Below are 26,701 nucleotides of genomic sequence, written 5' to 3'. Positions count from 1 at the left end.
GCCATGATCTAATTGAATAGCAGAGTAGGCCTGAGGGGCTGATTGGCCTCCTCCTGTTCCTATGTGTTAAAAACCGTGAGTTATACCCAGCCCTCATTTAACGGAATCTTTGGTAAGAATATAACAGCTCGCAGAGCTTTAGAAACATAGAAATATAGAAAAATTTAAGGCACAGATGGAGGCCATTTGGCCCATCATGTCTGTGCCGGTTGAAAAAGAGCCACCCGGCCTAATCCCACTTTCCAGCACTTGGTCCGTAGCCCTGTGGGTTTCAGCACTTCAGGTGCACATCCAGGTACTTTTTAAATGTGATGTGGAGATGCCGGTGATGGACTGGGGTTGACAATTGTAAACAATTTTACAACACCAAGTTATAGTCCAGCAATTTTATTTTAAATTCACAAGCTTTCGGAGGCTTCCTCCTTCGTCAGGTAAATGTTCAGGAGCTCCTTGAAGCCTACGCATTTATACATCACAGAACAATACATGGTGTTTACAGACTGCCCCTGCAACTGCCCGTTGCCAAGGCAATCACCGTGTTCAGACAGAGAGGTGTCACCTGCAGAACCCCCGAATACACATTCAACAAAAAAACAAACAGGAAAAAAAACAGAGAGAGGCAGAAACATCCGGAAGGCAGAGAAAGCCAGCAAATGACCCATTATATTAAAAACAGATAACATTTGTTCGCTGGTGGGGTAACGTGTAGCGTGACATGAACCCAAGATCCCGGTTGAGGCCGTCCTCATGGGTGCGGAACTTGGCTATCAATTTCTGCTCGACGATTTTGCGTTGTCGTGTGTCTCGAAGGCCGCCTTGGAGTACGCTTACCCGAAGGTCGGTGGATGAATGTCCATGACTGCTGAAGTGTTCCCCGACTGGGAGGGAACCCTCCTGTTTGGCGATTGTTGCGCAGTGTCCGTTCATCCGTTGTCGCAGCGTCTGCATGGTCTTTTTAAATGTGATGAGGGTTTCTGCCTCTCCCACCTTTCTCTATAATGACTGTAAGGAATCTTACAACACCAGGTTATAGTCCAACAATTTTATTTTAAAATCACAAGCTTTTGGAGATTATCTCCTTCGTCAGGTGAGTGAGTGAGTGAGCTTGTGATTTTAAAATAAAATTGTTGGACTATAACCTGGTGTTGTAAGATTCCTTACATTTGTCCACCCCAGTCCATCACCGGCATCTCCATATAATGACTGTAGACATTGAACACTGACGGGAGGTCCAGTCATTAAACTCGATAATATGAAGCTCTCTAACAATGGGGATTGTCATTGGACAGCATTCCAGCCACAATCAGAAATAAAGCAACTTAACTACACTCATTCGTGGTCAAATAGAAGTTTTCCGATTCATAAAAGTGTTTGACTGAATTGTTCACACTCAAGAATGAATATCGGGCTAGAAATTCAGCCGTGTAGTGCCCGCTGTTTTGGTGCTACGCGGCCTCCCGAAGTTCCAAAATGGTGTCTGGGATGCGCGCGCACGCGTCAGATGCCATCTTGGTCAAGGGTTTCATGCACGTGCAAATAACGAACGCCGGCAGCATGTAAAGTAAGGAGAATATGCATTAGATCAGTGTACAAAGCTGATTTAAAGTGGTAGACACCATTTCACCATTTAACGCTCCACTCATGCATTGTCTTAGCCACAACCATCTGAACATGTCTTAGAGTGCCTGGAGAATCCCCACCAGAGCTATTTAAAGCGACCATGCAGGATTTACAGGTTAGTTGCTGGATTATTGCTTCTAGCTGCTGATGCATTTGTACCTGTTTTTGGAGGTCTCTTGTACTTGAATACTAGGACGAGGGGACAGAGCCTAACATTTAGAGCCAAGACTTGCAGGAGTGAAGTTAGGAAATGCTTGTACGCCCAAAGGGTGGGAGAAGTTTGGAACGCTCTTCTGCAAACGGCAATTGATGCCAGCTCAATTGTGAATTTTAAATCTGAGATTGATAGATTTTTGTTAACCAAAGTTATTAAGGGATATGGGGCCTAAGGCGGGTATATGGAGTTAGGTCACAGATCAGCCATGATCTCATTGAATGGCGGAACAGGCTCGAGGGGCTAAATGCCACTGCCACTTGCTGCCTCCTGTTATGCACCACCTTCTCCTGCAAGAAAGTGGGACGTGTGGGTGATGTGCCTGTCATGGTTGAATAGCCGCCAGTGCGTGTGGCCTGTGAGTTGTGGATATGTGGTTTGCAACAGTGGTAATGTGTAAGGGTGAGAGGAAGCATCTGATTGGAAGAGTTGAGTAGTGATGGAGAGAGTTTGTTGGTATGTGGGGGATGGGGTGTCGTGCGTGGAGCAGTTGGTCGGAGACGCCACTTGACAGCTGGCCTCACTCACCTTGACCACTCATGTCAAAGCATTGAACTTCTTCATGTTCATGTTCGTGGTGCTGTGCACCTGACATTGACTTTGTCCCCCGCTGCCTCCCACTGCCTCTTGAGTATATGTCTGGAGGGCCTCTTGCCCCCCCCCCCACCCCCCCACTGCGGATCTACGATGTCCCTCCTTTTGTCCACCTCTTGCACCAAGGCCTCTAGTGCATCATCAGAGAAACTTGGTGCACGCACTCTCACAGGCCTGGTACAAACTCAGATTGGCAGATTGGTGAAGTCTGATGTGCAGTTTGGAGGATGTGGGATTTAGTGGTGCACAACCTTAATTCAATGTTTTAACATAACTCAACAGTTTGTAAAGATCGGACGGGATCTGCATCTGTGTTTTACGTATGTGATGCCTGATCTCCGTTCAGACTCCATGCAGACCTGTATCTTATATTTTGCAAATAAGAGGTGTAGCTTGCCTTTAAGAGATGCAAGCAAAACTCACGATGTTTGGGCCCCCCTTGATGGTGAGACGATTGAAGCTGATACAAGGTTTCCATCAGGTAAATGAGGAGGCAGCACATCCAGGCAAGCGGGCGCGGGTTAATCACACACCGCGATGCCCGTGCCAGGAATTGGGGGTTATCAAATTTAACCCCCATAATTTTAAAATAAGGAATAGATAAGAAATTGAGATGGGAAAGATGATGGATATCTCAAGGGAAGAAACTGAAGCAGAGACTCAGTAACAGCGTTCAAGACACAATTAGACTTGTTTCCATAAAATTCCTTCTGCAGTTGCTGTTCCTCAGACCATGAATATAATTTGTCCCCTTCGGATTCTCCACTAGTAATGTCCCTGTACTCGCGATCTGGTCATGTATTCATTGTTAACTATTTGTAATCCTGACCTACTGATTGTGTTCCACATTGTGTGTGAATAGTGAGTGTCCAGGATCTGCTGCACTGGAACTTTGCAGGTCACAGGTTCTGGCAGAACTTCCCTCCTATCAGTGCCCTGCTTCCTATTGTGAAGCCAGATTTCAATCCAATCAACTCATTCCCGTTCATTCCCAGCTCTTTAATAGCCAAACATGTAGAAGTTTATCAAGTGCCTCCTGAAACTCCAAGTAAATGCCATCCAGTGATAGGCTTTCCTCCTGAGCTGAACTGAATAGCAGATGTTGTTTTGTTAGAAACACACTGAACTGACTTACTCACGACTTCATTTTTGCCAATGTAATTCAGGCTTTCAGTTTGCAACTGAGGCTGTGTCAGCAACCTGTAACCTGTCTTCTCCGCTTGTGGTTTGTTTCACTATTTCAATAGTTACAACATTAACCTCTTTTTATTTCAAGGATATTACAGGAGGGGCCTTGTTGTGTCCCATTTCTGCTGTGGAAGAATTGGACAAACCAGAATCAAAACAGGAAACCTGGCAAACACCTTCTGGAAAATCTTCACACATGGAACTTTATTAAATGTCTTCATACACGTGCTGGACATTCCCCTACTGATCACTTTACTAGCTGCTCACTCACTCACCCCCTCAACTTCCGGCACTCTGTGTCTCTGTCTCTCCGTCTTTCTCTTATGTTGCATGAGTGGTTGCTGGTTTCCTCAGTTTACTGTTCTAGGTACCAATCTGAGCCCAGCATCTGATTCAGGACAAGGGAAGGTGCAAGTCCAGAGACTTTTTATCTCAGAACCTCCCTCTGCTATTTGGCAAGAATGGGGCAGAGTCTGACGGTAGTTAGTTAGTTAGTTAGTTAGCGTCAGGGTGAATGGGGCAGTTTGACAGCGGTTAGTTAGTTAGTTAATGTCAATTTGAAAGGGGCAGAATTTGATAACATTTAGTTAGTGTCAGGTTGAATGGGGCAGAGTTTGACAGCAGTTAGTTAGTTAGTTAGTTAGTGTCAGGTTGAATGGGGCAGAGTATGACAGCAGTTAGTTAGTTAGTGTCAGGGTGAATGGGGCAGTTTGACAGCAGTTAGTTAGTTAGTTAGTTAGTGTCAGGTTGAATGGGGCAGAGTATGACAGCAGTTAGTTAGTTAGTTAGTTAGTGTCAGGTTGAATGGGGCAGAGTATGACAGCAGTTAGTTAGTTAGTGTCAGGGTGAATGGGGCAGTTTGACAGCAGTTAGTTAGTTAGTTAGTTAGTGTCAGGTTGAATGGGGCAGAGTATGACAGCAGTTAGTTAGTTAGTGTCAGGGTGAATGGGGCAGTTTGACAGCAGTTAGTTAGTTAGTTAGTTAGTGTCAGGTTGAATGGGGCAGAGTATGACAGCAGTTAGTTAGTTAGTGTCAGGGTGAATGGGGCAGTTTGACAGCAGTTAGTTAGTTAGTTAGTGTCAGGGTGAATGGGGCAGTTTGACAGCAGTTAGTTAGTTAGTTAGTGTCAGGGTGAATCGGGCAGTTTGACAGCAGTTAGTTAGTTAGTTAGTGTCAGGGTAAATGGGGCAGTTTGACAGCAGTTAGTTAGTTAGTTAGTGTCAGGGTGAATGGGGCAGTTTGACAGCAGTTAGTTAGTTAGTTAGTGTCAGGGTGAATGGGGCAGTTTGACAGCAGTTAGTTAGTTAGTTAGTGTCAGGGTGAATCGGGCAGTTTGACAGCAGTTAGTTAGTTAGTTAGTGTCAGGGTAAATGGGGCAGTTTGACAGCAGTTAGTTAGTTAGTTAGTGTCAGGGTAAATGGGGCAGTTTGACAGCAGTTAGTTAGTTAGTGTCAGGGTGAATGGGGCAGTTTGACAGCAGTTAGTTAGTTAGTTAGTGTCAGGTTGAATGGGGCAGTTTGACAGCAGTTAGTTAGTTAGTTAGTGTCAGGGTGATTGGGGCAGAGTTTGACAGCAGTTAGTTAGTTAGTTAGTGTCAGGGTGAATGGGGCAGTTTGACAGCAGTTAGTTAGTTAGTTAGTGTCAGGTTGAATGGGGCAGTTTGACAGCAGTTAGTTAGTTAGTTAGTGTCAGGGTGATTGGGGCAGAGTTTGACAGCAGTTAGTTAGTTAGTTAGTGTCAGGTTGAATGGGGCAGTTTGACAGCAGTTAGTTAGTTAGTTAGTGTCAGGTTGAATGGGGCAGTTTGACAGCAGTTAGTTAGTTAGTTAGTGTCAGGGTGATTGGGGCAGAGTTTGACAGCAGTTAGTTAGTTAGTTAGTGTCAGGTTGAATGGGGCAGTTTGACAGCAGTTAGTTAGTTAGTGTCTGGGTTTACATCAGTCATGTTCAGGAAGTAAAATCAAAGGGAGGTGTCACCGATGTAACTGGAGGTTAAATTGCTGAGCGTTCTCCCAAGATCGCTCACATCCCCCCTCCCCCGCCAGCTCCACAATCTGTACCGCGGTTGAAGAAATGGACTTGTTTCTGCTTCTGACAATGTCTCTGCTTCTGTTTAAAGGTAAGTTGATGTAATAAGTGGGTATTGCCATGTGGTCTGGTATCTCACACGCCAGAAGTGAAAGCCAGCACTGCGGAGAATTATCAGATTAAAAAATACTTTAAGAGGTTACAAAAAGAGACAATGAGTTTATCAAATAACCACAAGATTTTTATAGATGGTGTCTTCAGGAATGGAGGCTCTTAAATCTGTATTTTAGCAATCTACAAACTGCCGTGTAATCAGTAAAAGTAATTTTACTCGTGGAAGAGACCTGTTTATAACTATATTAAAACTGTGATGAGGGAATTGTGGAGCGTCACATTACACACTGCTCTCCTAGTGTGTGTGTCTGTATTACGTGTGTTTGTATTATGTGTGTGTGTTTGTGTTGCGTGTATTTGTATTACGTGTGTGTTTGTATTACGTGTGTTTGCATTACATGTGTGTGTATATGTTTGTCTGTCTGTGTTTCTATATTACGTGCGTGTACGTGTGTGTGTGTTTATATGATGTGGAGATGCCGGTGATGGACTGGGGTTGACAATTGTAAACAATTTTACAACACCAAGTTATAGTCCAGCAATTTTATTTTAAATTCACAAGCTTTCGGAGGCTTCCTCCTTCCTCAGGTGAACGTTGTTGGAAATGAAATCCTCGAAATGAAATCGCATTTATAAATCACAGAACAATGCTTGGTGATTACAGACAGTTTTTTCAACTGCCCGTTGCCAAGGCAATCAGTGTGCAGACAGACAGGTGTTACCTGCAAGGTCTCCGAATATACAAATCACCAAAAAAAAACAAAAAAAACAGAGATAGAGAGGTAGAAACATAGAAAAGACAGCAACTGACCCGTTATATTAAAAACAGATAACATTTGTTCGCTGGTGGGGTAACGTGTAGCGTGACATGAACCCAAGATCCCGGTTGAGGCCGTCCTCATGGGTGCGGAACTTGGCTATCAATTTCTGCTCGACGATTTTGCGTTGTCGTGTGTCTCGAAGGCCGCCTTGGAGAACGCTTACCCGAAGGTCGGTGGATGAATGTCCATGACTGCTGAAGTGTTCCCCGACTGGGAGGGAACCCTCCTGTTTGGCGATTGTTGCGCGGTGTCCGTTCATCCATTGTCGCAGCGTCTGCATGGTCTCGCCAATGTACCATGCTCTGGGGCATCCTTTCCTGCAACGTATGAGGTAGACAACGTTGGCCGAGTCACAGGAGTATGAACCATGCACCTGGTGGGTGGTGTCCTCTCGTGTGATGGTGGTATCTGTGTCGATGATCTGGCATGTCTTGCAGAAGTTACCGTGACAGGGTTGTGTGGTGTCGTGGACGTTGTTCTCTTGAAAGCTAGGTAATTTGCTGCGAACGATGGTCTGTTTGAGGTTGGGTGGCTGTTTAAAGGCGAGTAGTGGAGGTGTGGGGATGGCCATAGCGAGGTGTTCGTCGTCATTGATGACATGTTGAAGGCTGCGGAGAACATGGCGTAGTTTCTCCGCTCCGGGGAAGTACTGGACGACAAAGGGTACTCTGTTGGTTGCGTCCCGTGTTAGTCTCCTGAGGAGGTCTATGCGATTTTTCGCTGTGGCCCGTCGGAACTGTCGATCGATGAGTCGAGCGTCATATCCCGTTCTTACTAGGGCGTCTTTCAGCGTCTGTAGGTGTCCATCGCGTTCCTCCTCGTCTGAGCAGACCCTGTGTATTCTCAGGGCCTGTCCATAGGGGATGGCCTCTTTGACGTGGTTAGGGTGGAAGCTGGAAAAGTGGAGCATCGTGAGGTTGTCCGTGGGCTTGCGGTAGAGTGAGGTGCTGAGGTGCCCGTCTTTGATGGAGATTCGTGTGTCCAAGAAAGAAACTGATTCTGAGGAGTAGTCCATGGTGAGCTTGATGGTGGGATGGAACTTGTTGATGTTATCGTGTAGTCTCTTTAGTGATTCCTCGCCGTAGGTCCATAGAAAGAAAATGTCGTCGATGTATCTGGTGTATAGTGTTGGTTGGAGGTCCTGTGCAGTGAAGAAGTCCTGCTCGAACTTGTGCATGAAAATGTTGGCGTATTGGGGTGCGAATTTGGTCCCCATGGCTGTTCCGTGTGTTTGGGTAAAGAACTGGTTATCGAAGGTGAAGACATTGTGATCCAGGATGAAGCGGATGAATTGTAGGATGGCGTCTGGAGATTGGCTGTTGTTGGTGTTGAGTATTACATAAGAACATAAGAACTAGGAGCAGGAGTAGGCCAATCGGCCCCTCGAGCCTGCTCCGCCATTCAATAAGATCATGGCTGATCTGGTCCTAACCTCAAATCTAAAATCATGTCCAATTTCCTGCCCGCTCCCCGTAACCCCTAATTCCCTTTACTTCTAGGAAACTGTCTATTTCTGTTTTAAATTTATTTAATGATGTAGCTTCCACAGCTTCCTGGGGCAGCAAATTCCACAGACCTACTACCCTCTGAGTTAAGAAGTTTCTCCTCATCTCAGTTTTCAAAGAGCAGCCCCCTTATTCTAAGATTATGCCCCCTAGTTCTAGTTTCACCCATCCTTGGGAACATCCTTACCGCATCCACCCGATCAAGCCCCTTCACAATCTTATATGTTTCAATAAGATCGCCTCTCATTCTTCTGAACTCCAATGAGTAGAGTCCCAATCTACTCAACCTCTCCTCATATGTCCGCCCCCTCATCCCCGGGATTAACCGAGTGAACCTTCTTTGTACTGCCTCGAGAGCAAGTATGTATTTTCTTAAGTATGGACACCAAAACTGTATGCAGTATTCCAGGTGCGGTCTCACCAATACCTTATATAACTGCAGCAATACCTCCCTGTTTTTATATTCTATCCCCCTAGCAATAAAAGCCAACATTCCGTTGGCCTTCTTGATCACCTGCTGCACCTGCAAACTAACCTTTTGATTTTCTTGCACTAGGACCCCCAGATCCCTTTGTACTGCAGTACTTTCCAGTTTCTCGCCATTGAGATAATAACTTGCTCTCCGATTTTTCCTGCCAAAGTGCATAACCTCACATTTTCTAACATTGTATTGCATCTGCCAAATCTCCGCCCACTCACCCAGCCTGTCTATATCCCCTTGTAGGTTTTTTATGTCCTCCTCACTCTCTGCTTTCCCTCCCATCTTTGTATCATCTGCAAACTTTGATATGTTACACTCGATCCCCTCCTCCAAATCGTTAATATAGATTGTAAAGAGTTGGGGACCCAGCACCGACCCCTGCGGAACACCACTGGCTACTGGTTGCCAGTCCGAGAATGAACCATTTATCTCAACTCTCTGCTTCCTGTTAGATAACCAATCCTCCACCCATGCCAGAATATTACCCCAATCCAGTGATTCTTTATCTTGAGCAATAATCTTTTATGTGGCACCTTGTCGAATGCCTTCTGGAAGTCTAAATACAGTACGTCCACTGGTTCCCCTTTATCCACCCTGTACGTTATGTCCTCAAAGAACTCAAGCAAATTTGTCAGACATGACTTCCCCTTCGTAAAGCCATGCTGACTTTGTCCTATTAAATTATGTTTATCCAAATGTTCTGCTACTGTCTCCTTAATAATAGACTCCAAAATTTTACCCACCACAGATGTTAGGCTAACTGGTCTATAATTTCCAGCCTTCTGCCTACTACCCTTTTTAAATAACGGTGTTACATTAGCAGTTTTCCAATCTGCCGGGACCGTCATCGTGGGGGATACTGGTGTAGAGTGCCGAGACATCCATCGTGGTGAGAAGTGTTCCTGTTTATATGTGCACATGTTTGTGTGTGTGTGTTTGTATTACGTGTGTCTGCATGTGTGTGTATTTGTATGTATCTGTGTTTGTATACGTGTTTGTATTACATGTGTTTATATTACGTGTGTCCATGTGTTTGTGTGTTTGTGTGTGTGTGTTTGTATTATCTGTGCCTGTATGTGTGTGCATTTGTATGTGTGTGTTTGTATTAGGTGTCTGTATATGCATGTGTATGAGTGTGTTTGTATGTGTGCTTGTATGTGTGTTTGTATGTGAGTGTGTACGTGTGTGTTAGTTTGTGAGTGTGCTTGTATGTGTATTTGTATATGTTTGTGTTTGTATGTGTGTTTGTTGGTGTGTTTGTATGTCTATGAAGATGTCTGTTCTTTTATGTTTGTGCTGCACACATCCATAGGTGATGGCATTCTTGCACGTTCAGGGGGAGTGGAATTATTTATTGTCATCATATGGAACATAATCACAGGATTACAGCATGGAGAATTATGTTAAGACAGAATCCACATGGATAGAATTAAGAAATAGGAAGGGAAATGGTACAACTCTGTGTGCATGACAGGTCACCAGACAGTGGAAGTGAGATAGAGAGTGGGATCTGTAGGTTCAGAGAGATATGTAATGATATTGGGTGATTGAACTATTCCCCAAGTTAAAGGTCATGCAGGTGGTCAAAGTGGGGAACAGTTTTTCTGGCTGTTTCCTCGATCAGTCTGTTTCTAGTCCAAGAGGGAAAGGTTCCTTGCTCGATTTAGGGCTGTGAAATGAAGTGGGGCAAAGAGCTGATGCGAATGTAGGAGAATAATTGGGAAATAGCAACCACAACATAGTCAGGACCAACGTAAGACTAGAAAAGGACAAGAAAGAGTTAAAGATCAGGGCGCCAGACCGGAGAAAGGCAAAGTACAGAGGGATGAGGAGGGATCCGGGAAAAATTAACTGGGCAGAAAAGTTAGCAACAGGTCATTGTGGGAACTGTTCAAATATGAGATGGATAAAGTACAAAATAAATATATTCCTATACGACAAGAAAAGAGTCCATCAGAAATAGAGTTCCATGGATAAATAGATTGAAATTAAAAAGGGAAACATGATAAAGTTTGGGCTAACAATATTACAGAAATCATGAGGAATATAGAAAGTGGATTGAGGAGGTGAAAAAAGAGATTAGAAGCTTAAAGGAGGACATGGAAAAAGACTAGCAGACAATATCAAAGGAAAAAATAAGGGTTTTTATACACGTATAAGAAATAAAAGAGAGAGTCAGGCTGCTCGAGGATGAGGGAGGGAGTCAAACTGTGGAGGGTGACGGAACGGTGGAGATATTAAATTAATATTTTGCATTGGTTTTTACAAATGAGATGAGAATGGCAGTGCATTGGAGCAGGTGGTGGAATATTTGTTGTTGTTAACTGGAGACAAGGAACTGGGTCTAGAAAAATGAGCAGACCTTGGGGTGGAAAAGTTGCTGGGCTCTGGGCTGTGGGGAGGAGAGAGCAGAGGCTCTGCTGGGCTCTGGGCTGTGGGGAGGAGAGAGCAGAGGCTCTGCTGGGCTCTGGGCTGTGGGGAGGAGAGAGCAGAGGCTCTGCTGGGCTCTGGGCTGTGGGGAGGAGAGAGCAGAGGCTCTGCTGGGCTCTGGGCTGTGGGGAGGAGAGAGCAGAGGCTCTGCTGGGCTCTGGGCTGTGGGGAGGAGAGAGCAGAGGCTCTGCTGGGCTCTGGGCTGTGGGGAGGAGAGAGCAGAGGCTCTGCTGGGCTCTGGGCTGTGGGGAGGAGAGAGCAGAGGCTCTGCTGGGCTCTGGGCTGTGGGGAGGAGAGAGCAGAGGCTCTGCTGGGCTCTGGGCTGTGGGGAGGAGAGAGCAGAGGCTCTGCTGGGCTCTGGGCTGTGGGGAGGAGAGAGCAGAGGCTCTGCTGGGCTCTGGGCTGTGGGGAGGAGAGAGCAGAGGCTCTGCTGGGCTCTGGGCTGTGGGGAGGAGAGAGCAGAGGCTCTGCTGGGTCTAAGACTATAGTGGGAGTTGTATACAGGATCCCTGGCAGCAGCTCTGAAGTGCGAGATTGTATAAATGCAGAGATTGGACAAGCATGTAACAAAGGCATAGTGGTCTTAATGGGGGACTTTAACCTTCACATAGATTGGGAAAAGCAGACTAGCAACTGTGAGAAAGGTAGTGAATTTCTTGAGTGTGTCTGGGATAGTTTTCATAACATGATCGAGTTCAATGTAGTGTTCGAAAGGGAAAAAAGTGAGTCAGCTGCTAAGATTCTAGACTTGGGTAAGGCTGACTTCAATGGGATGAGACAGAGACTGTCCACAGTAAACTGGGCAAATCTGTTAATGGGTAAAACGACTGATGATCAGTGGGAAATGTTCAAAGAAACATTTAACGTGATACAGAATCGGTTTATACCCAAGGGGCAAGAACTCTACTTGCCAAAAAAAACAACTAAAGAGGTGAGGGACAGTATAAGACATAAGGAAAGGGCATACAAAAAGGCAAAAATGGCACAGATCGTGGTGAATGGGAAAGATACAAAGACTTAAAACCTGAAAGTGGGATATTGACATTGACAATGGGGAAATGGCGGACATGTTGAACGATTACTTTGCGTCAGTATTTACTGTAGAAAAAGAGGATAGCATGCCAGAAATCCCAAGAAAACTAATATTGAATCGGAGACAGGGGCTCAATAAAATTAACATAAGTCAAACAACAGTAATGAAGAAAATAATAGCACTAAAGAGTGACAAATCCCCAGGACCAGATGGTTTCCATCCCAGAGTTTTAAAGGAAGTAGGTGAGCACATTGCAGATGCCCTAACTATAATCTTTCAAAGTTCTCTAGATTCAGGAACTGTCCCTCTAGATTGGAAAATTGCACATGTCACTCCGCTTTTTAAGAAAGGAGAGAGAGGGAAACCAGGGAATTATAGACCAGTTAGCCTAACATCTGTTGTGGGGAAAATGCTGGAGTCGATAATTAATGGGGTGACTGAACACCTCGAGAATTTTCAGTTAATCAGAGAGAGCCAGCATGGATTTGTGAAAGGTAGGTCGTGCCTGACAAACCTGATTGAATTTTTTGAAGAGGTGACTAAAGTAGTGGACAGGGGAATGTCAATGGATGTTATTTATATGGACTTCCAGAAGGCATTTGATAAAGTCCCATATAAGAGACTGTTAGCTAAGATAGAAGCCCATGGAATCGAGGGAAAAGTACGGACTTGGTTAGGAAGTTGGCTGAGTGAAAGGCGACAGAGAGTAGGGATAATGGATAGGTACTCACATTGGCAGGATGTGACTAGTGGAGTCCCGCAGGGATCTGTCTTGGGGCCTCAATTATTCACAATATTTATTAACGACTTAGATGAAGGCACAGAAAGTCTCATATCTAAGTTTGCCGATGACACAAAGATTGGTGGCATTGTAAGCAGTGTAGATGAAAACATAAAATTACAAAGGGATATTGATAGATTAGGTGAATGGGCAAAACTGTGGCAAATGGAATTCAATGTAGACAAATGTGAGGTCGTTCACTTTGGATCAAAAAAGGATAGAACAGGGTACTTTCTAAATGGTAAAAAGTTAAAAACAGTGGATGTCCAAAGGGACTTAGGGGTTCAGGTACATAGATCATTGAAGTGTCATGAACAGGTGCAGAAAATAATCAATAAGGCTAATGGAATGCTGGCCTTTATATCTGGAGGACTGGAGTACAAGGGGGCAGAAGTTATGCTGCAGCTATACAAAACCCTGGTTAGACCGCACCTGGAGTACTGTGAGCAGTTCTGGGCACCGCACCTTCGGAAGGACATATTGGCCTTGGAGGGAGTGCAGCGTGGGTTTACTAGAATGATACCTGGACTACAAGGGTTAAGTTACGAGGAGAGATTACACAAATTGGGGTTGTATTCTCTAGAGTTTCGAAGGTTAAGGGGTGATCTGATCGAAGTTTATAAGATATTAAGTGGAACGGATAGGGTGGATAGAGAGAAACTATTTCCGCTGGTTGGGGATTCTAAGTCTAAAAATTAGAGCCAGACCTTTCAGGAGTGAGATTAGAAAACATTTCGACACACAAAGGGTGGTCGAAGTTTGGAACTCTCTTCCACAAACGGCAATTGCTAAATTTAAATCTGAGATAGATAGCTTTTTGGCAACCAAAGGTATTAAGGGATATGGGCCAAAGGCAGGTATATGGAGTTAGATCACAGATCAGCCATGATCTTATCAAATGGCGGAGCAGGCACGAGGGGCTGAATGGCCTACTCCTGTTCCTATATTCCTATGTTCCTATGAAAGTGACGGATGCAACACCCTGTTCAAGAAGGGAGAGCACAATAAATCAGATAATCTGACAGTCCACTTTCACTGTTCTCCATAAAAAACTGAGGCTTAGCTAATACTTAGTAAATACTTTATTATTTTACTCTTAAGTACAAGATGCTCCAACCATTGACCATCCTTTAACTGATGGGCTTATGAAACCTCGTCTTACTTCTATTCCCATGATCACAAATCTCCTCATTGCCTTTTTTTGCTTCATTTCTATATTTTTATATTTCTCTTAATTTTCATGTAACCTCTCACTGAGAGATCAACTGCTCGCGTTCTGAGTGAGAAAGTCCTCATGGACAAGGGATCTGCAATTTATTGATGAATTAAAGTTGTGTTCCCTGAAATAGATTCAGTGCTGTCACTGTGGAGAACTGACAGGCCCAAGGACTGAACATTAGCGATGGCAACAGCTGCACCCGAGAATATAATATTGATTTAACAGCTTCTATTTATGAAGAACAGTTCTCATAACTGTTCGGGTGGTTTACATATAGAATAACAGCTACCAGAGAGTGAGTAACAGGCTGGAATCGAATTGAGGGGTTCGGGGAGTTTATATATAGAATAACAGATACTGGGGAGTGAGTTTCATGCTGGAATCTGATCGAGGAGTTCAGGGGATTTATATAAAGAATAATGGGAAATTAGGAAAGTAAAGAGAGGACATGAAAAGATATTGGCAAGTAAAATCAAGGAAAACCCAAAGATGTTTTATAAATACATAAAGAGCAAGAGGATAACGAAGGAAAGAGTAGGGCCTATTACAGACCAAAAAGGTAACCTATGTGGGGAGGCTGAAGATTGGGTATGGTCCTTAATGAATACTTTGTGTCTGTCTTCACAAAAGAGGAGGACGATGCAGAGATTGTAGTTAAGGAGGAGGAGTGTGAAATATTGGATGGGATAAACATAGTGAGAGAGGAAATTGTAAGGGATTTAGCATCTTTGAAAGTAGATAAATCGCCAGGCCTGGATAAAATGTATTAGAGTTATTAACAGAAGCAAGGGAGGAAATAGCGGAGGCTCTGACCATCATTTGTCAATCCTCTCTGGCTACAGGAGTGCTGCCGGAGGATTGGAGGACTGCTAACATTGTACTGTTGTTCAAAAAGAGAGAAAGGGATAGACCGAGTAATCTCGGTGGTGGGCAAATTATTGGAGAAAATTCTGAGGGACAGTATTAATCATCATTTAGAAAGGGAGAGTGACAAGTTGGATCCAAAATTGGCTCAGTGGCAGGAAGCAATGGGGTAATGGTCGACAGGTGTTTTTGTGACTGGAAAGCTGATTCCAGTGGGGTTCTGCAGGGCTCAGTACTCGGTCCCTTGCTTTTTGTGGTATATATCAACGATTTAGACTTAAATGTAGGGGGCATGATTAAGATGTTTGCAGATGATACAAAAATTGGCCGTGTGGTTGATAGTGAGGAGGAAAGCTGTAGACTGCAGGAAGTTATCAGTGAACCGGACAGGTGGGCAGAAAAATGGCAAATGGAATTCAATCCGGAAAAGTGTGAGGTAATGCATTTGGGGAGGGCAAACAAGGCAAGGGAATACACAATAAATGGGAGGATACTGAAAGGTGTAGAGGAAGTGAGGGACCTTGGAGTGCATGTCCACAGATCCTTGAAGGTAGCAGGACAGGTAGATAAGGTGGTTAAAAAGGCAAATGGGATACTTTCCTTTATTAGCTGAGGTTCAGACTATAAGAGCAGGGAGGTTATGCTGGAACTGTATAAAACACCAGTTAGGTCACAGCTTGAGCACTGTGTACAGTTCTGGTCACCATATCACAGGAAGGATGTGATTGCACTAGAGAGGGTACAGAGGAGATTTACAAGGATGTTGCCAGGACTAGAGAATTTTAGCTATGAGGAAAGATTGGATAGATTGGGGTTATTTTCTTTGGAACAAAGGAGGCTGAGAGGCGATTTGATTGAGGTATATAAAATTATGAGGGGCCCAGATAGAATGAATAGGAAGGACCTTTTTCCCTTAGTGCAGAGCTCAATAACCAGGGGGCATAGATTTAAAGTAATTGGTAGAAAGATTAGAGGGGAGTTTTTTTCACCCAGAGGGTGGTGGGGGTCTGGAACTCACTGCCTGAGAGGGTGGGAGAGGCAGAAACCCTCAACTCATTTAAAAAGTACCTGGATGTGCACCTGAAGTGCCGAAACCCACAGGGCTACGGACCAAGTGCTGGAAAGTGGGATTAAACTGGATGGCTCTTCTTCGGCTGGTGCGGACACGATGGGCCGAATGGCCTCCTTCTGTGCCATAAATTTCTATGATTCCATGATTAACAGCTACCCGGGAGTGAGTTACAGGCTGGAATCTAATCGAAGGGTTCAGAGGTTTTTTTATATAGAATAACAGATACCCGGGAATGAATTGTAGTGTGCTTTTGGGGTTTATTTGATCTTTCTGTTATTTGTTGCTCTGAGCTCTCCATCCCTCAGTGTTCTCACTGCCGGACGGTGAGCTATTCAATAATATTCTTGTTGCAGGAGATTGCTGGTCGTTCAGGTTGCTGCCCTGTTACTTGTACCGATCTTTATTCTACAGGTACTCTCTGCACCCAATACTGTCAAGAGGATGAGGACAGATCGCGCAACGTGATCATAGGTAGGAAGAAAACAGTGGGATGAGGGGGGAATCTGGGGCAGAGGGAAGTGGAATCATACAAGAGCTGATCCTAAGAACAAGCCAGGATTGGGACAAGCCCAGGATTAGTGGAAACCCAGGATTAGTGAAAACCCAGGATTAGTGCAAATTAATACAATTCTCCCCCTTACCTCCAGAAATGAAATTGTGATTAGCTCCCTGATTCCTGTGCTCCCCTTCGTCAGACATGACAACTACCCTGTGAAATCTAAACTGTGTGAGAGCCTCCTGCTAGTCAGAGTACTGAACTGTTTGCACAGTGCAGAATGTGTGCACTCACTATCACTATGCAATGTTTTCCCATTGCTATCCAGGTTCATTGGTCAGGATAATACAGTAAGGCCTCACGTGAGTGTTGTATGAGTGTGTGTCAAAGCCAAGCAGGAGTGAAAGAGCCAGTAATGGGCTCAAAATGGCCTCTAAAAAATATCCATGACGCAAGGGTAAGTCTGTGGCTGTGACACGTGGAAGTTACTGACTTCAGTAGATAGGAAAGTATGAGGGAGCAGAGAACCCACATCGAGTGCCTGTGAGTTGAGGCAATGTGATGTGATATACAGTCCTGGGGTGTATCGTACTTGTACAGGAGCTGACAGTGAGGCACACACATGCTCTAGAATAACGGATACGTGCTATGTGCTTTTATTTACTGAGTGCTGGGTTTTCCACTGATCTCTGTGTGGTTTGTGGTTCATGTGGTGATCACACGTTAATGAAAATCATGAGTAATGAAGCTCAACTGCTGAGAAATGAATGTGAAATCTGCAGGTTTGGGGGATGTTTAAGTCGAGCTCAGGTGCTGACTATTCCAACAAAGACCTATTTTCTTTATTTCTGTTTTGTATTACTGAGTGACTGAAGATCACATCATTGATGAACTTTTATTTGAGACACCTGCAGGATTTATCATTGAAACATATAAGATTCTGAGGGGGGTTGACAGGGTAGATACTGAGAGGTTGTTTCCCCTGGCTGGAGAGTCTAGAACTAGGGGGCATGGTCTCAGGATAAGGGGTCGGCCATTCAAGATTGAGATGAGGAGGAATTTCTTCACTCAGAGGGTTGTGAATCTTTGGAATTCTCTACCCCAGAGGGCTGTGGATGCTCAGTCATTGAATATATTCAAGGCTGAGATCAATAGATTTTTGGACTCTAGGGGAATCGAGGGATATGGGGATCAGGCGGGAAAGTGGAGTTGAGGTTGAAGATCAGCCATAATCTTGTTGAATGGTGGAGCAGGCTCGAGGGGCCGTATGGCCTACTCCTGCTCCTATTTCTTATGTTCTTATTTAGTTTCAGTTATTTGAAGTTGAGTGCTTTGTAGCAGGTGTGACAGGTTGTGAGCTCACAGAGTCTGCCCTCACCGCCATTCCCCACACCACTGCATGAATTGCTTTGCTCTTTCACCTCTCCCACCCCTTGAGTTTTCCCCTCATGGGCCATGGATTTCTAGTCGCTCAGAGAGTTGATCAGCTGCGAACGCCCAGATGTGCCCTTGCTGTTCCTGCAAGATGCCCAAGAGGATTGAATCCCAATCACTCTCTTTATTAATCTTAATAATGACCAGATCATCTGTTTGTGTGATGTTGGCTGAGGGATAAATATTGACCAGGTCACCAAGGAGAACTCACCTGCTCGTCTTCAAAATAGCACCATGGGATCTTTTACATCCACCTGAGAGGGCAGACGGGGCCATGGTTTAAAATCTCATCTGACAGTGCGGCGCTCCCTCAGTACTGACCCTCCGACGGTGCAGCACTCCCTCAGTACCGACCCTCCGACAGTGCAGCGCTCCCTCAGTACCGACCCTCCGACAGTGCAGCGCTCCCTCAGTACTGCCCCTCCAACAGTGCAGCGCTCCCTCAGTACTGACCCTCCGACAGTGCAGCACTCCCTCAGTACTGCCCCTCTGACAGTGCAGCACTCCCTCAGTACCGACCCACCGACAGTGCAGCGCTCCCTCAGTACTGACCCTCCGACAGTGCGGCGCTCCCTCAGTACTGCCCCTCCGACAGTGCAGCACTCCCTCAGTACTGCACTGGAGTGTCAGCGTAAATTATGGGCTCAAGTCTCTGGAATGAGGCTCGAAACCCATGATCTTCTGACTGAGAGGTGAGAGTGCTGCCACTAAATAAGCAGCACCAATATATAAGCTGCATCGGTATGTAAAGCTGTACTGATATATAGGTTTCAGCAGTGTGTAAACTGAACAAGTATATAAAATGCTGGATATATTCAGGGATATAAATGAAGTGAAGGCGTGAAGTGTACACTGTATTTACTCTCTTTGTGCTAAGTGCTGTCGTTCTCTCCTGATGCTGATCTCACTCCTAACACGCCCTGTGTTACTGCCCCAGGGGCCTCGGAGGGACCGTCTGCGTTGACATGTTACAGACAACGGAGCGGAGACGCTGAGCCTCTACGGTGCATGTGGATTGCGGGGAAGGATATGGCTGAGTACAAGCTCTGCTACTGGTCAGTGTTTCGTGGATGAGCCATACAGAGGGGGTGAACTCAGGTCTGAGGGTCAGTCTCAGGGACCCGGAGCTCAGTCACAAAGTACAAAGGGATGAATTTCCACACTGTGAGTTAAGACCATAAGAGACCATGAGAGATAGGAGTAGGAGTAGGCCATTCGGCCCCTCGAGCCTGCTCCACCATTTAATGAGATCATGGCTGATCTGATTTTTACCTCAACTCCACTTTCCCGCCCTTTCCCCATATCCTTTGACTCCCTTGCTGATCAAAAATTTGTATAACTCAGCCTTGAATGTATTCAATGACTCAGCCTCCACAGCTTTTTGGGGTAAAGAATTCCAAAGATTCACGACCCTCTGGGAGAAGAAATTCCTCCTCATTTCCGTCTTAAACGGGCGACCCCTTATTCTGAGACTCTGCCCCCTAGTTTTAGATTCCCCCATGAGGGGTAACATCCTCTCAGCATCTACCCTATCGAGTCCCCTCAGAATCTTGTATGTTTCAATAAGATCTCCTCTCATTCTTCTAAACTCCAATGAGTATAGACCCAACCTGTTCAATCTTTCCTCGTAAGACAACCCTCCCATACCCGGAATCAACCGAGTGAACCTTCTCTGAACTGCCTCCAATGGACAGGTTTTACACATGGGTTTCCTGGATCAGCTCATTTGCATACCCGACGGAATAGGGATTGGTGTAAATCCTGTGTAAAATGGGTGTACTCTGCTGGAGTGCAGCCTTTAAAAAGACAAAATCCCAGCTGAAGATTCCAGCAGCTGCTGAGGGCACGGAGAGTAAATCAGACTCAGACTGGGCTCACTGACTGACTCCCAGCACCACACTGCATGTCCATTCAGTCCATACCTCGTCCCTTACACCATCTCTGCAACAAGTATGGCGGCAAGGGCATGGAGAGGGGCATCGTAGCTACGTGCAGGCTGTGAGGTTGTGCTCCGAGGTTGTTTGGGGGCATCGTAGCTACGTGCAGGCTGTGAGGTTGTGCGGTAACTGACAGGTGTGACTCTTGAGTTTGCAGCAACATCAGGGAAGGATTGGCTGTTGCAGAAAGCAGGGGCAGCTTCACTGGGGTCTGATTATGGTGATGGGCTGGAACCTTCCTGGCTCATCTCTCAGGACAGCAGCAGATGCCAAGTTTCCGACACTCCTTCCCCCAGAGCCCCAGGCCGGTGGAATGTGGGAGGGGGCACCAGGCATCCCAGGGACCAGCTCCAGAGATGGACCCAGGAGCAGCCTGACAGGAGGCTCCTTAGCCCCATAAGCCTCTCACAGAGCAGTAGCAGGCCAATCACCTCTTGCAATCCTGGTCCTCAGGTTTCACTGAGGAGAAGCAGTAGAACAGGTGGAGAAACTGCAAGTGTAGGAACCCAGGGGACACAGAGTGAGAAAGGGTCGGGTTCGCGCTAGTGAGCACAGAAAAAGGAGGACAGGGCAGATGGCTGGAGAGATGGTGCAGGAGGGAGGACTTTAGATTCCTGGGGCATTGAGACCGGTTCTGGGGGAGGTGGGACCTGTACAGGCCGGACGGGTTGCACCTCAACAGGACCGGGACCAATATCGTCGTGGGGAGGTTTGCTAATGCTGTTGGGGAGGGTTTAAACTCGCTCGGCAGGGGGATGGGAACCTGAGCATAGATTCAGAAGGGAGAGAAACAGAGCTGGAAATGGAAGGCAGAAAATTAGTAAGCGAGTTTGGAAAGCAGAGGAAACAAAGGCTAGAAACTAGACAACAGAGGAGTTTGGCAGTGTTTAAAGGTATTTACTCAAATACAAGGAGTCTAGTGAATAAGGCAGATGAGCTGAGGGCACAGATAGACACGTGGTAGTACGATATCAGAGCTATTACTCAAACATGGCTTAAAGAGGGGCAGGAATGGCAGCTCAATGTTCCTGGTTACAGGGTTTTCAGACGAGATAGAGAGGAGGATAAAAAAGGAGGGGGGGGGCAATATTGGTTAAAGAAGCAATTACAGCTGTGAGGAGGGATGATATGTTAGAAAGATCATCAAATGAGGCCATATGGGTTAAGCTAAAGAACAAAAAAGGGGCAGTCACACTGCTGGGAGTGTACTATAGACCCCCAAACAGTCAGAGGGAGATAGAAGAGCAAATATGTAGGCAAATTTCTGAGAAGTGCAAAAATAATAGGGCAGTAATAGTCGGGGATTTCAACTACCCGAATATTAACTGGGATACAATCAGTGTAAAAGGTACAGAGGGTGCAGAATTCTTAAATTGCGTTCAGGAGAACATTTTAGCCAGTACGTAGCAAGTCCAACAAGAGGGGGGGCAGTTCTGGATTTAGTTTTAGGGAATGAGGCTGGGCAGGTGGAAGGAGTATCAGTGGGAGAGCATTTTGGTGGTAGTGATCATAATTCAGTTAGTTTTAGCATAGTTATGGAAAAGGACAAAGATAGAACGGAGTAAAAGTTCTCGAATGGGGAAAGGTCAATTTTACTAAGCTGAGAAGTGATTTAGCAAAAGTGGACTGGAAACAGCTACTTGAAGTGGGAGGAGTTCAAGGGGGAGATTGTGAGGGTTCAGAGTAAACATGTTCCCACAAAGAAAAAGGGTGGAACTGCCAAATCTAGAGCTCCCTGGATGTCAAGAAGCAAACAGGGTAAGATAAAGTGAAAAAGGGAAGCTTACGTCAGATACCAAGAGCTCAATATTACAGAAAGCCTAGAGGAGTATAGAAAGTGCAGGGGTGAAATTAAAAAGGAAATTAGGAAAGCAAAGAGAGGGCATGAAAAAATATTGGCAAGTGAAATCAAGGAAAACCCAAAGATGTTTTATAAATACATAAAGAGCAAGAGGATAACTAAAGAAAGAGTAGGGCCTATTAGAGACCAAAAAGGAAACCTGTGTGTGGAGGTGGAAGATGTGGGTCTGGTTCTTAATGAATACTCTGCATCTGTCTTCACAAAGGAGAGGGACGATGCAGAGATTGTAGTTAAGGAGGAGGAGTGTGAAATATTAGATGGGATAAACATAGTGGGTGAAAAATTGGATAGGGCCTGTTTTTGGGCGGGAGCTATTACCCCGCGCCCAATGTATGAAAAATACCCCAAGCTGTTAAGAAAAGCAAGGGAGGAAATAGCAGAGGCTTTGACCGTCATGTTCCAATCGTCTCCGGCTACAAGGGTGCTGCCGGAAGATGGAGGACTGCTAACTTTGTACCATTGTTCACAAAGGGAGAAAGAAATAGACCGAGTAATTACAGGACAGTCAGCCTAACCTCAGTGGTGGGCAAATTATTGGACAGATTAGGAAGGATGCACTTTAGGAAGAATGTGAAGGTCTTAGAGAGGGTGCAGAAAAGATTTACTAGAATGATTCCAGGGACGAGGGACTTCAGTTATGTGGATAGACTGGAGAAGCTGGGATTGTTCTTCTTAGACCAGAGAAGGTTGAGAGATTTGATAGAGGTTTTCAAAATCATGAAGGGTCCAGACAGAGTAGATGGAGAGAAACTGTTCCCATTGGCGGAAGGGTCAAGAACCAGAGGACACAGATTTAAGGTGATTGGCAAAAGAACCAAAGGCCACATGAGGAAAAACTTTTTTACACAGAGACTGGTTAGGATCTGGAATGCACTGCCCGAGGGGGTGGTGGAGGCAGATTCAATCATTGCTTTCAAAATGGAATTGAATAAGTACTTGAAGGGGAAAAATTTGCAGCGCTATGGGGACAGGGCGGGGGAGTGGGACTAACTGGATTGCTCTTGCATAGAGCCGGTGTGGACTCAATGGGCCGAATTGCCTCCTTCTGTGCTGTAACCTTTCTATGATTCAGAACTAGCTGCGCCTCTAGCCAAACTGTTCCAGTACAGCTACAACACTGGCAGCTACACGACAATGTGGAAAATTGCCCAGGTATGTCCTGTCCACAAAAAGCAGGACAAATCCAATCCGGCCAATTACCGCCCCATCAGACTAATCTCAATCATCAGCAAAGTGATGGAAGGTGTCGTCGACAGTGCTATCAAGCGGCACTTACTCACCAATAACCTGCTCACTGATGCTCAGTTTGGGTTCCGCCAGGACCACTCGGCTCCAGACCTCATTACAGCCTTGGTCCAAACATGGACAAAAGAGCTGAATTCCAGAGGTGAGGTGAGAGTGACTGCCCTTGACATCAAGGCAGCATTTGACCAAATATGGCACCAAGGAGCCCTAATAAAATTGAAGTCAATGGGAATCAGGGGGAAAACTCTCCAGCGGCTGGAGTCATACCTAGCACAAAGGAAGATGGTAATGGTTGTTGGAGGCCAATCATCTCAGCCCCAGGACATTGCTGCAGAAGTTCCTCAGGGAAGTATCCTAGGCTCAACCATCTTCAGCTGCTTCATCAATGTCCTTCCCTCCACCATAAGGTCAGATATGGGGATGTTCGCTAATGTTTGCACAGTGTTTAGTTCCATTCGCCACCTCGCAGATAATAAAGCTGTCTTTGCCCGCATGCAGCAAGATCTGGACAACATCCAGGCTTGGGCTGATAAGTGGCAAGCAACATTCGCGCCAGACAAGTGCCAGGCAATGACCATCTCCAACAAGAGAGAGTCTAGCCACCTCCCCTTGACATTCAACAGCATTACCATTACCGAATCCTCCACCATCAACATCCTGGGGGTCACCTTTGACCAGAAACTTAACTGGACCAGCCACATAAATACTTTGGCTGCAAGAGTAGATCAGAGGCTGGGTATTCTGTGGCGAGTGACTCACCTCCTGACTCCCCGAAGTCTTTCCACCATCTACAAGGCACAAGTCAGGAGTGTGATGGAATACTCTCCACTTGCTCCAAAAACACTTAAGAAACTCGACACTATCTAGGACAAAGCAGCCCGCTTGATTGGCACCCCAACCACCACCCTAAATATTCACTCCCTTCACCACCGGCGCACTGTGGCTGCAGTGTGCACCATCCACAGGATGCACTGCAGCAACTCGCCAAGGCTTCTTCGACAGCACCTCCCAAACCTGCGACTTTTACCACCAGGCACATGGGAACAACACCACCTGCACGTTCCCCTCCAAGTCACACACCATCCCGACTTGGAAATATATCGCCGTTCCTTCATCGTTGCTGGGTTAAAACCCTGGAACTCCCTTCCTAACAGCACTGTGGGAGAACCTTCACCACACAGACTGCAGCGGTTCAAGAAGGCGGCTCACCACCACCTTCTCAAAGGTAATTAGGGATGGGCAATAAATGCCGGCCTCGCCAGCAATGCCCACATCCCAAGAATGAATTAAAAAAAATAAAAAATTCCATGATTCTATGATTAATCATGGGTTTGTTGAGGGAAGGTCGTGTCTGACTAACTTGATTGAATTTTTTGAGGAGGCAACAAGGAGGGTCGATGAGGGTAACGTGTTTGATGTAGTCTACGTGGATTTCAGCAAGGCTTTTGACAATGTCCCATATGGCAGATTGGTCAGAAAAGTAAAAGTCCATGGGATCCAAGGGAAAGTGGCAAGTTGAATCCAAAATTGGCTCAGTGGCAGGAAGCAAAGGGAAATGGTCAACGGGTGTTTTTGTGACTGGAAGGTTATTCCGCAGGGCTCAGTACTAAGTCCCTTGCTTTTTGTGGTATATATTAATGATCTAAATGTAGGGGCATGATTAAGAAGTTTGCAGATGATACAAAAATTGGCCGTGTGGTGGATAGTGAGGAGGAAAGCTGTAGACTGCAGGAAGATATCAATGGACTGGTCAGGTGGGCAGAAAAGTGGCAAATGGAATTCAATCCGGAAAAGTGTGAGGTAATGCATTTGGGGAGGGCAAACAAGGCAAGGGAGTACACTTTTAATGGGAGGATACTGAAAGGTGTAGAGGAACAGAAGGACCTTGGAGTCCATGTCCACAGATTCCTGAAGTGGGAAGGACAGGTAGATAAGGTGGTTAAGAAGACATATGGAATACTTTCCTTTATTAGCCGAGGCATAGAATATAAGAGCAGGGAGGTTATGATGGAACTGTATAAAACACTGGTTAGGCCACAGCTTGAGCACTGTGTACAGTTCTGGTCACCACATTACAGGAAGGATGTGATTGCACTGGAGAGGGTACAGAGGAGATTTATGAGGATGTTGCCAGGACTGGAGAATTTTAGCTATGAGGAAAGATTGGATAGGCTGGGGTTATTTTCTTTGGAACAGAGGAGGCTGAGGGGAGATTTAATTGAGGTGTATAAAATTATGACAGGAATAGATAGAGTGGATAGGAAGGACCTATTTCCCTTAGCAGAGGGGTCAATAACCAGGGGGCATAGATTTAAAGTAATTGGTAGAAGGATTAGAGGGGAGCTGAGGAGATTTTTTTTCACCCAGAGGGTGGTGGGGGTCTGGAACTCACTGCCTGAGAGGGTGGGAGAGGCAGAAATCCTCATCGCATTTAAAAAGTACCTGGATGTGCACCTGAAGTGCTGTAACCTACAGGGCTACGGACCAAGTGCTGGAAAGTGGGATTAGGCTGGGTGGCTCTTTTTCGGTCGGCACGGACATGATGGGCTGAATGGCCTCCTTCTGTACCATGAATTTCTATGATTCTCTGATTCTATGACTCTGTTCATTTTGGACTTTATTGTAATAAATAGAATGTGCTCAGCTGTGGTGCTTTGTTATTGAGAGAGATTTACTCACACAGGGAAGGGGCACTGATCTGGTGCTGACATCTTCACTGGTGATGATTGGCACATCATGTAGAGGCAAAGAGAGCTGATGTGTTGTGTTGTAGGATGAGCAGGTGCTTTGAGGGAGGTTCGACTGTGGTGCTAAAGGTCGACTGTTTTACACAGATGATGAGATCGGTGCTGAGACAAGGCCTGCTGCCCTTGCAGTGAATCCCAAGTCGCCTTTGCTCCCCCCTGTGTTCCTCCTCCATCATCACAATGTCACACACGGGTTTGCCCACAGGGATTGAGATATGTGCTCCAGAGTCGCTCTCTGAGGGTAGGGAGTGGGGGCCATTGGGGGAGGGGGTGGGGGCGAGAATCTGCTGCTGGTCTGACCCTTTGAGAAAGAGTGGGAGCAAATCGAGGTGTGCGACTGGAACAGTTTAAATGGCAGAAATCACTGCTCAAACTCTCAGCTCAGGAAACTCCTCACTTCTGCTGCTGGCATCAGCTGCACCTTGTAATCCCAGCCCAGGTTACCCCCAGTGTAAAAACAGGAAACTCACAAGTGTTCGTTATAATATATGCAAATGAGACTATTCATGGGAGGATCGCGGGAACGTACAGAAAGCGCGAGGGACCCCAGGGAAACTGTTCCGACGGTGCTGATCCTGCAGAAACGGATTCTGCCCAATTTTCCTGCCTGTTCAGTGAGGTGGTCACACCACAGGTAAAGATTACGCAGGCAGAAAGGAAATGGGTGACCGCCAGGCAGAGTAAAAGGACTAGGCAGGTAGAGCAGGAGTCCGCTGGGGCCATCTCCCTCTCAAACAGATATTCTGCTTTAGATACTATTGGGGGAGATGGCTTATCAGGGGAATGCAGCAAGAGCCAAGACCGGGGCACCACGAGTGACTCAGCTGCACAGGAGGGGAGGAAGAAGAGTGGCAGGGCTATAGTGATAGGGGAGTCCAGTGTAAGAGGAACAGACAGGCGTTTCTGCGGCCGCAAACGTGACTCCAGGATGGTATGTTGCCTCCCCGTTGCTAGGGTCAAGAATGTCACGGAGCGGCTGCAGGATATTCTGAAGGGGGAGGGTGAACAGCCAGTAGTCG

General features: G+C 45.9%; 1 protein-coding gene across 1 annotated transcript in view; it reads left to right on the top strand.

Annotated features, from left to right (window-relative positions):
• The window catches only part of LOC137299708 (interleukin-12 receptor subunit beta-1-like), a 120,555-nt gene that overhangs the window by 72,879 nt on the left and 20,975 nt on the right, over positions 1-26,701 (top strand). Inside the window, exons 3-4 of the mRNA XM_067968647.1 lie at positions 16,374-16,433; positions 18,830-18,947. Coding sequence (XP_067824748.1) covers positions 16,374-16,433; positions 18,830-18,947 — 178 coding nt within the window. The remainder of the gene's footprint in view (positions 1-16,373; positions 16,434-18,829; positions 18,948-26,701) is intronic.

Source organism: Heptranchias perlo, chromosome 29 (assembly GCF_035084215.1).
Source record: "Heptranchias perlo isolate sHepPer1 chromosome 29, sHepPer1.hap1, whole genome shotgun sequence".
In the NCBI taxonomy this organism is placed as follows: domain Eukaryota; kingdom Metazoa; phylum Chordata; class Chondrichthyes; order Hexanchiformes; family Hexanchidae; genus Heptranchias; species Heptranchias perlo.
Note: the sequence above shows the minus strand (reverse complement) of the source record. Positions and strands in the feature narration are given on the sequence as shown.